Below are 11,877 nucleotides of genomic sequence, written 5' to 3' on the forward strand. Positions count from 1 at the left end.
TTTGCGTGTCTGCCATTCGTGACATGCTTTGTAGATGGGACTGTCGTATCTATTTAGACCTGTATATAAACTGGCACTGGTCACGTGACATGAGTGATTAACACCACAGGATGTTGTCTGTGGGGGCTTCACGACTATCGTAAACTGTCTTCCATGCGTTATCGTTTCTGTTAACGCAAAACCATTAGTATTCGCAGAATGAAAGTGGATTTGAGCATATAAGGTTTACCTAGCATTAGCCGGAGGACTCAACATTAGTTTTTAACTGTTTTACAGCTAAAACACCGATTCACTAGATAGTTGTTGGGTTCATATTCACAAGGTTGAAGATGCAGCAAAGATAAAATAAATCTGTCGACATGCAAACTGATTTACCCAGTATGAGTTTTAGCTAATCCTGATGAGACAAACATGTCGTAATAGTGGTGCTTACATGCCAATTAACAAACTTATTCTTATAACCGTGCAAAGTGAATTACCAACTAAATTATTATGTTTAGTCTTTCAAAATCCTAACACTGACAGAGTTGGCCTTCGGCATTTTTGCCATTGGTAAAAGCACTACAGTATACTGTTTCACTCTTAGGTAGCTGGAATTGCGTTATAAGGTTTAGTTTTTGGAGACGTTTATAGATAATTCAAAAACTGTTCGTGTATAGAAAACAGAGATAATAATTCATCCTAATTCTGATGACGTTTGTAGAGCAGCCATATAAGTATCCGTGTTTACATTTCTATTTATCATTATCACGATAATTTGAAGGAGGTGAATCGGATTGACAGGCGCTCGCGAGCGGGTGCTCTAATCGAGCAATCAATAGGGCAGAAACAGCGCAGTTTGTACCATAACGAACACGTTATTTAGCTCTCAAAACGGCTTATTTACGTGATTTGATATGATTGAATACATCAGGACGATTCCAGCAATTTCAGATAGTGTCTTTTATGCCTTCACCTAATTAGATAGATCGATCTACTGACTGTAAACTCGGCGATTAACACGTCATTTCTACAGACACCTTCAGATTCTTCACTTACTCCAGTGTTACCTTGACAAGTGCTTTATAGACATGTTAGTAGTTCTTACTTCCTCTAGACGCATTGATGAATATGATATAAGATTCCAAGAAAAGTAATTCGTCAGTAGTCCAAAATCTATATTTGTCCCTGATATACACTTTACACTACATTATGAATATTGTAAACTAAATATACCTACCATATGATATTCCATTATCTACCTCATTTAAGATTATGTTTTGATATATGACTGTGTGTGAATATTATTACTCAATGAAGTCTGACACCGAATCGCAATCGCTTGTTTACACTGTCGTTCACCCTTTTTTACTTCAGTGAAACAACGATGGTTCAGATGGATGACCAATTGAAATGAACACATGTAAGAGGCTTTGGAAGTCATTGAATTGGCAACATATACCTCAGTTGTGGGTGTCAGCTGAATACAGTCATATATTTTGATATACAAGCGTTGTCTTGACCAAATATCGTCTGTGATAGAAAGCAGACAAGTGAGAACTTGTTTAACATAGACATAAAGGATAGTTCGGACTGTCAAAAAGGTTTTTTTAAACACAATATCTTGATATACATCACATTTAAAAAAAAAAAAAACTTAACCATCATATCATAGGAAAACACTATTACACTTTCTCAAATTTGATCAAAATTGCACATGCATTGCTTCTTCAATTTATAGCGAAGGTCAATGACATTAGCATCACGTGATGTGTGATGCATGTGTTTGCATGCTGCGGTGTAGGTTATGGAGAAACTATCAATCATGTTTCTTGTGAGATAATTTCTATCACCAAACTCCTTATGTTAAAGATTTGAACATGACAGCTCCATCTATCACACTTCAGCACATACTAAGTCTAAGAATGAAATGGAAATCATTCACTCTATTACGAACACTGCAGTGTAGAACCGTATGTATTGATAGAATGAACAAATGTCGTTAAGTAAACTACAAGTTCCTACCAGAGAAGTTCTCTATAAGTATCACACGGGTTTGTCTCATTACGGATCCATTGCTAGGCTTGAATCCGTCGTTAGGGGCATTTCGAAAGGATTTTGTCAAACATGGCGTATATCTTTCTGTCAAACCATGGCTACATTTACGTTAAGCGTGCAGAATTTCTTAGACTGGCGCCCTTTACAATGTGTAGGGAATAACTTAATCCCTGATATGGTTTGTAAATTCTGCCGAGACGACAGTTGTTCTCGGAATGGTTTTAGTGAGTTGGCCAGGTACAACGTTCAATCAGTCTAGATCTACATTTAGCGAACATCACAGCTTACTGAATGATCATTATAATATGAAACGTTGTAGATCACCAGGCAGGTTGATGACTAAAAGAGTGACAATAATGGGTAGGGTGCTTTATCACTTTTGCAAACACATACTAAGTACATCATTATTTCAACAGATTCGAACAAATTGAAGTTTGGAAATGCATATTTTACCCGATATTTTACTTCCGTAGTTACCATAAGAAGAGATCAAACATGATGCTTTGAATAGAGTACAATTGTTTCCTGCCTTATCATTCAACAGTCAAAACTCTTTCCCCTTCGATGCTGGGACAAGTCATATAAACTGTTTCCCTCGGCCTTCGGCCTTTGGAAATAGTTCACCGGTTTTGTCGCAACACCTCGAGGAAAGAGTTGTGACTTTGACTGATATGGCATAAAACAACCATTTTGTTATCGAACCGCAATCTTAAACTTATTACAGCTTCTTGTGAGAAAGACTTTCAATGAAAACAATGGGCCCGGCGAGGCGGGGTTTATGACGTCAACAATTAAGCGCATGCAAAAGTTCTTCGCTGGACAACAATACAACAATCAAACCATTGACCGGTCAATAGTTTCTGAGAATTTGTATAGTTGTATCGATTTTCAAGAATTTCTTCTTTTGCTAAGACAGTGGAAAATAACTTTTATTTACATTTATATAGAGAGCCAGGTAACAATGATATTGACCAGACCCCGACATCTCACAGTAAATGCGTAGAAAACAAATCGCGCTACACAACAAGTCTGGGATTGAAGCTGTTTGTGTAAATACCTTTGGGCAATTTGTAAGTTCAGTAGTCATAGATTTTTTTTCGTATAAAATCATCTCCCTATAGCATGTGACAACATTATACAGTTGTTCCATGTCTTTTCAGTGAACAGTCAAAACTCTCTCCCGAGGTGTTAGGACCAACCCGATGAACTGTTCATAGGGTTGGTCCCAACACCGAAGGAAAGAGTTTTGACTGTTCACTGAAAAGGCAGCAAACAACTATTTTGTTACCTAAACCGCAATCTTAAGCTTATCACAACATCTGGCGAGAAAGACTTAACTTCGGTTTATTGGCTAAATGAATGAGACCCACCAAGCGATGTTCAATATTTATTTTACTTTTATCAAAAGTTTCCGAATCATTATCGCTCATACTGACTTCGATTTGGTTCTGTCTCTGCATCGTTTACAACAGATTTTTTTTTCAACATTCTTCTACAATATAAACCATGAAAAAATAAGACACATACGGATATTGGGACTTTAATTATGACGTCAACAATATAAAGCGCATGCAAACGTTCCGCGCCGGTTCACAGTCAAACTATTGACTGGTCAATAGCCGAAATGACTTCATTTCCATTTATATAGAGAGTCAGGTAACAAATTGCATTTGGTCGCAGGCATCTTTACAGTATATCGTAAAAAAGTCAACAACGTGAAACACGTCTACCTATTAGAAAGATGTCATTGTTAATTGCGGTTAACAATATGCTATAAATCAAAATAGATTATTACACGTATAGACGTCGCGCACAATGTTCGGTCACTTTTATGTAACGTTATTGAATGTAAAAGATGTCATTATCTTATAACATGACGAGCGCAATTGACGTCATTTCCGACATTCGGCAAACCTGCAAGACAAAGAAAAAACGCAATTTTTCGAATACTTTTTTGAATTTTCAGTAGAGATTTCGCACACGTATATTTGAGCAAAAACGTATTTTTTTATTCTGAATAGAAAACATACTTCCTAATATAAAGTCATTTTTCAACGTCGTGAACTTGCGTGACAGAACAGTCGATTTATTATTACAATTTTAAGACATTGTATTTTCTCCCTCTCCTTACTCCCCCCTCTCCCCCCCCTCTCTCTCTCTCTCTCTCTCTCTCTCTCTCTCTCTCTCTCTCCAAAGTGTTCTTATTTACTATTTAATCATATTTATATATTTCATTACTTTGCATATCATGTTTTGTATTTGTTCAGTATTTTGGAAAGGGTGGCAATATAAGTTGCATAAAACTTGTACCCAATCCTTTTGTATATATTTGCAATAAAATATGTTAAATCAAATCAATCAAATCAAATCAGACAGAACAGTCAATCTAAAAATTTCATTTTGTGTCATTTCTGCAAGACAAAGGTTTTGTTCGATAAAAAAGTAGAACGACGTCGCAGTCTATATTTTCTGACATGTTATTAAAATAGAAGAAAAACGTATTTTTATATTAACAATTCATGTCTCTATCTCATGTATTAGTACCGTTTTGTACTGTGTGTATTTGTGTTTTTTCACTTTATTATCTTTTCTCTTCGGATCTGTCGATCGGCAAGTCTACAAACAAAGTCCACCATTTTGAAGTATGACGTCACAATTCATTATAACGAAATGACATTATGATAGTTCGTGTTTGGGTAATCTCTTTGTCAAATTTTACCGCCATGTGGTGTTCAGTATGACCACAGTGACACTTTAACTGAAACCGCATACAGGTGCGTGTTACATCTGTCGCGCCAAAAAACGTCATTTTCTCAACAAAAACACATCAATAGAAAAATAAATATTACAAATATTTTGATAAAAGTCCTCCCGTAATTGAATAAATATATCCTTTCTGTTTTTCAATTTAAAAAAATAGTATTGCGCTTATATTATTTTACTGTTCAACGCTTTTTCCAATGAAATTCCGGCGTGACGTAAAAGTGACCGAACATTGTGCGTTATGTCATAGTATTGTCGTATATTTTAGTACACCACACTTAGGAAGGAAAACGTTCTCGTGCAACTGACAATTCTTCAACTAAATTAGGACAAAATAAAAAAAAGGCTGATCTTGAATACGAAATCGCCATGAAGACAAAACAGCATATTTGAAGCACATTTGAAAGTTCTTTCTCTTATTTTACTTTAAAGATGCTCCACCGCTGACAAACGGTATTTTTTCACTATCAAAAATAGGAACAGACGATTTAGTATTTTTCTTCAGTTACAAAAGTTCCTTACTTCACACCATTACCACCATTGAAAAGTTTGAACTTCTTATTTTACTTCAAGTTAAAAATATGAAAAATAATTAATTGCATCCCGAAAAAATTCCGTGGCACTATATCCTATATGGAATGAAGTAATGATTGCGCATGCACCAAAGGCGAACTAAATTATTTTATGTCATTTTTTGTGCTAATTAGGCATATATATACACGATTAAACGCCAATTATTGTTCAAATGATGAATATCATTTACGCTCTGTCGGCGGTGGAGCATCTTTAAAGTTGCAAGTATTAATTAAATGACAAATAACAAAAAATATATTGATACTTGTAAGTGAATTTTTTGTCTGAAATAATGTATAAATACATTTGTTTTAAATGAGTAGGTTCACAGCGTGTAGTTAGCGTGACAAGCGTGGCATGGCGCCCTAGGTACCGTTTCACAAAGCTTCGTAACTTTTGCGTAAGTCATGTTTACGAATTACTAAGCATTTCACAAAACGTCATAACTTAAAAACGTTCGTAAGTTACGTCAAAAATCTTGCGTAACTTTACGCCAACTCTACCCTGTCGTAACTTCTACGCATTTTCGTGTCGGTGTGCAAAACTCTTCATATCTCCTTCATTTGTGGATCTATCGCAATACTATATCGGTAATTATATATGGGAATTTAGTACATCACATGATAGTTACTAGGAATGCGATTGGATAACAGCTATGATCTATTTTGCGACAGTTCCCTGTCCTTCTTGACTACGGGAGACTATACCTGACTACGGGAACTATACCAAAGTATAGTCCCCCGGGAATGAGCACGCGACCAAATATATGACGTCATAATGAATGTCATGTGACGTACTAAATCTATTATGGCCCTTTCCCTAGGGAACAGTTCTCCTATAGTATTGTCTGGCGAGGTATAGTCCCCTCGTCTTCGACTCGGGGACTATACCTCGCCAGACAACACCATAGCAGAACAGTTCCCTCTGGAAAGGGCCATAATAGAATAATATTCCCCCATAGATAACAAATGTAGAATTTTATTTTCTTACAAATCAGTACTTCTGTCCATTGTAAATACACATTCTGACATTGCGGAGTTTAACATTCATTGGTAAATGGAAAATTAACAGTATTTCTTCACTATCGAAGGTTACCGCGATTATACCTACAATAAAATGAAGATTACAAACGCATATTCAAAAAGATACAATTGATTCAGTAAAATGTGTTCCCATATCATCATTGAGGGTATCTTTTAAAAACTCTTAAACAGTGTATATAACTTGTTTTCCTCTCTATGACCGACTGACGATTACAGTGATGATGAAGATAAACGACTATAACATTGCCATCAATTCCTTCAAGAAAATTGAGTTTTAATGTAATCATTTGGCCATCACTGTCGCGGATGACATCCGCCAACAATGTATGGAATGTAAGAAGCAGACGACGTTTATCTAATTTTCACGCCATTTTGCAGCGGATTTACCATGATCGTCGCGTAGTAGGACCATGGAGTCAGACGTCTGATCACGTTAGTGTCATTTGCAGACCCCTACAACTTTTCATCCGAGAAACCGATTTTCCTCTGTGTTTGTCGGCGTTACCGATACTACTCATTAATGGAGTCATAGTTTAACTGCGTACACAAGTGATCTTAGTCATGTGCAGTCGATATGATGAACGCCGTCATCATCAATATGTAATATAAATCGAAAATTGTCCTGATACTTACATAGACTTAGATAAGTACATGAATGATAAAATATAATTCAATCGCTATCTTTGATGTCAATCGTCATGCATATGTTGGTCGAAACTTCAGACGAGAATCAGTCCACGGCAGCTTGACTATCTCTTTGTACTTAGTTCCTGCACGAGATGCCGTCAAAAGTCACATTACGATCATTTGTTCCATTCGATGGATATGTTTTATTTGAAATGGTTTTATAGATACCGCAATGTAATCAAAAAGAAACATTTATCCTAAACGAACGTAATTCATAATCGAACCAAAAGAAAATAATTCTATTTACATCAAAGTAACATAAAACATTATATTTACATTTACGTTTTTTTCTTTCCTTACCAACTCGGAAATCGTTTACACTTGTGTAAACGCAGTCGGTTATCGCGAGATAGCATACACCGGAACACTGACTCCCGCAAGTAGTATTAATGCGCTTAAGATTTGGCTTATATTGTTTCTGTAATTTTAATTCTTCAATCAAACAATTTGAATGTAATGAATATCTTAGATAATTTTTCAGAAAATAAAATATTTTGAGAAATATTGCACCAATGGAATGAAACAGAGTGTTATTGTGGAACTATATTTTGTGTACGTTCTGAACTTGATAACATTTCCCACCAAATTGGAGCCAGCTGTTCCGTGATTCCATCAATTGACCGGCTGTTAAATCAATCTTATAACGTTGAAACGAAGTTTTTATTTTGTCGGAACTATAAATTTAAGAAATAGTCGGTTGAAATCTAAACATAAGGAATGATTTTTATTTTTTGTTGTTTACTTGTGTGTGCAAATGTAAATTGCGTTTGTTGGACAGATATTTTAAATTACGCGCGTTAGGGCGTCATGTTGTACGGCGGCGTATTAGGGCCACTATATAATTTAATTTATCTTGTACGTACAAGTTAGTATCTTGTACGTACAAGTTAGTATATTGTACGTACAAGATAGTATCTTGTACGTACAACTTAGTATCTTGTACGTACAAGTTAGTATCTTGTACGTACAACTTAGTATCTTGTACGTACAAGATAGTATCTTGTACGTACAAGTTAGTATCTTGTACGTACAACTTAGTATCTTGTACGTACAAGTTTTAGTATATTGTACGTACAAATTAGTATCTTGTACGTACAAGTTAGTATCTTGTACGTACAACTTAGTATCTTGTACGTACAAGTTAGTATCTTGTACGTACAATTTATTATCTTGTACGTACAACTTAGTATCTTGTACGTACAAGTTAGTATCTTGTACGTACAAGTTATTATCTTGTACGTACAAGTTAGTATCTTGTACGTACAAGTTAGTATCTTGTACGTACAACTTAGTATCTTGTACGTACAACTTAGTATCTTGTACGTACAAGATATCTTGTACGTACAAGTTAGTATCTTGTACGTACAACTTTGTATCTTGTACGTACAACTTAGTATCTTGTACGTACAAGATAGTATAATGTTGAAAACTCTCGGTATTAAAGGCTTTGGCTGGTTTACTCTCACAATGGCATCGCATGCTATACGTATATTACGTAAACTTTGTTTTAAGCCAAAGGGAGAAAAGAATATATGTTGTGGAGTTGTAATGCTGTGATAAGTTTCCGAACACTTATATGTAAATGTTTATAACAGAGTATTTACTATGATCATCATTTGGACAATAATTGATGTGTGTATATATGTCTAATAAACACAAAAACACATGAAATATTTTGTTTGCTTTTGCTGTCTTTGCAATCAGTAACTCATTCGAATTAGGGCATAATGCCTAGGATTTTTTTTCGGAGGCAGTTAATTATTTTCAATACTACTATTCTGAAGTAAAATAAATGCTCAAACATTTCCAATAATAGCACCATTGTGAAGTATTTAACTTTTATTACTGAAGAAAATTACGAATTTGTTTAATAGATCAAACTTATCATTCATCGGAGATGAATCATATCCGTTTTATCACTAAATATATCTTATCTATAAAACAAGCGACTATACAGTTTTTCTCGAAAGAGAACTATACAGTGTCAGTTTCAAAATAATGCAAGTGACTATACAGTTTCAATCATAATCCGGCAATTTCAAATTACGATTGTGAAAAAGATATTGTTCTCATTAACATATATTCATATTTTTAATATTGTCAAATAACTTAAATAACCTGTGATCGTGCTTGAAGCAATGTAAAGTAGACCGACTATCTTTAATTACGAAAAATATAGGCGGGTGACTCAATTCTGCGGTGATGAACAGCAGTTCAACTCAACTTGTATGTTCAAGATACTAAGTTGTACGTACAAGATACTATCTTGTACGTACAAGATACTATCTTGTACGTACAAGATACTATAAGTTGTACGTACAAGATAGATAACTTGTACGTACAAGATAGTAACTTGTACGTACAAGATACTAAGTTGTACGTACAAGATACTATCTTGTACGTACAAGATAATAACTTGTACGTACAAGATACTAAGTTGTACGTACAAGATAATAACTTGTACGTACAAGATACTAAGTTGTACGAACAAGATACTAACTTGTACGAACAAGGTACTATCTTGTACGTACAAGATATAATAAGTTAGTACGTACAAGATACTATCTTGTACGTACAAGATACTAAGTTGTACGTACAAGATACTAACTTGTACGTACAAGATAATAACTTGTACGTACAAGATAAATAAAATTTTGTAGTGGCCCTAATACGCCGCCGTAATGTTGAAATATCTTTCCAACAAATGCATTTTACACACCCACCAGTAAATAACTGAAAATAAAAATCATTCCTTAAATAAAACGAGTGTTCACGAGTGTACTCTGCCATTCTTTTTAAGAATGGCAACACGTTCCTGATTTACAAACGAACAAGTGATAGGTTTGTGTTGGGTTCCTAAATCACCAATGAAAGGTTTACCAAATAATATTCTTTCTTGTCTTAGTGTTGTTTCGGTAACATCGGTATGGAAGCACATAAAATCGATGTAGACAAGTATCCTGAGCATCGTAATTCGGGCAATCGCCTAAAGCACATGATGTACTCCGTCTAGTGGGTAAAGTTCGTGTGAAATCATTCCGGATATTTTCCCTTCATTTGTGGTCTGAAAGCCATTATTTTTGTAATGATCGTTCTAATAATCACGTGAATAATTTGAAATCCTTATGGAACACGTCAGACAATCGCATTCCTTGCAAATGAATAATAAAACAGGCCAGCTAATAAAAGCTTATCATGTCACGTGTGCCATTTCGTCCAACTTCCTCATTCCCCGAGGACTACAAGCTACTCGGAATACCTCATCCAGTATACACTACGGTCACCTTGAAGTCGTGATTCCGAATTAATCGGCCATAACCTACGCCGTTAACGTCAAATGCCAACTAATAACCACGATACCACTCACAAGTCACGTGAACTAACAATATTCTATTAACACAAAAATCCACTTAGATATTGTTTTATTTTGACAATAATGGAAACCATTTTCAATTGTTTACCGATTCACAATATTTAAGGATTGTTATTTTTATAACTTATGATCATTCAAAATCTTCGCAACAGGCATGGGTTAATTATTTTTAATTTGTAATACAAAAAAAATACAATATATTTGATGATTTTCAAATAATGAACGTCCCAAAACAAATCCCAAATGAACACTCTTCTTAACCAATAATAGCTGACATCAGAACAGTTCCGTCTGCGAGCCACTGATATTTTAGAAAAATGGTTTGTAGCATATCTTCTGAGAGCGCTCGGATCTTTTAATTGCGCTGAAAACTGACATGAATAGAGCTGGAAATTTGGACAAGAAGTATTTGCAAGGCTCGTCTAATACGTCTCGTGCTTCCTCTGACCTGCAATTGGACAAGAGTATCATGTATTGTAATTGAGAATACAAATACTGCAAGTTGACAAGAGTACCATGCATTGTAATTGAGAATACAAATACTGCAAGTGGACAAGAGTATCATGTATTGTAATTGAGAATACAAATACTGCAAGTGGACAAGGTATCATGCATTGTAATTGAGAATACAAATACTGCAAGTGAACAAGAGTATCATGTATTGTAATTGAGAATACAAATACTGCAAGTGGACTAGAGTACCATGTATTGTAATTGAGAATACAAATACTGCAAGTGGACAAGAGTATCATGTATTGTAATTGAGAATACAAATACTGCAAGTGGACAAGAGTATCATGTATTGTAATTGAGAATACAAATACTGCTGCAAGTGGACAAGAGTATCATGTATTGTAATTGAGAATACAAATACTGCAAGTGGACAAGAGTATCATGTATTGTAATTGAGAATACAAATGCTGCAGTTGGACTAGAGTACCATGTATTGTAATTGGAAACACAGATGTGTGCGGTATTACATTATACATATATTGACTTTTTGTAGGTGAATACGAGGAATCGTTAAACCTGATGAAGGTGATATTCCCCGAGGCCGAAGGCTGGCAAAAATAAAGACTTATTTCATAAAATCTCATATGATATAAACACTCATTTAATATCCTATATATATATATAATGCTTTGACAGCTCAATTCAATATTTTTCAAAAGGCGTGATTGATTAGTATGGGTAGAAGAGAGAAAGAAGCTTAAAATAAACATTTTCTTTATTTTCTTTATTTATAAATCAAAAACATAAAATTGTCCTGCACAATTCGATGAAATGACAAAATGATTTATTGATTGGAAATTTTTGCTGGAATATTCATTGAATTTTCAAATATGCACCTCATGATAGCTATATCGTACGGTCAGCCTGACAACAAACAAAGAGAAATAT

The 11,877-nt window shown here is 34.8% G+C and overlaps 1 protein-coding gene across 1 annotated transcript in view; it reads right to left on the reverse strand.

Annotated features, from left to right (window-relative positions):
• Positions 1-10,508: 10,508 nt before the first annotated feature.
• LOC138316186 (uncharacterized) overlaps positions 10,509-11,877 on the reverse strand; it is a 55,222-nt gene continuing 53,853 nt past the window's right edge. Inside the window, exon 17 of the mRNA XM_069257751.1 lies at positions 10,509-10,924. Within this exon, the coding sequence (XP_069113852.1) occupies positions 10,786-10,924 (139 nt within the window). The 3' untranslated portion in view covers positions 10,509-10,785. The remainder of the gene's footprint in view (positions 10,925-11,877) is intronic.

Source organism: Argopecten irradians, chromosome 2 (genome assembly GCF_041381155.1).
Source record: "Argopecten irradians isolate NY chromosome 2, Ai_NY, whole genome shotgun sequence".
NCBI classification, from domain to species: Eukaryota; Metazoa; Mollusca; class Bivalvia; order Pectinida; family Pectinidae; genus Argopecten; species Argopecten irradians.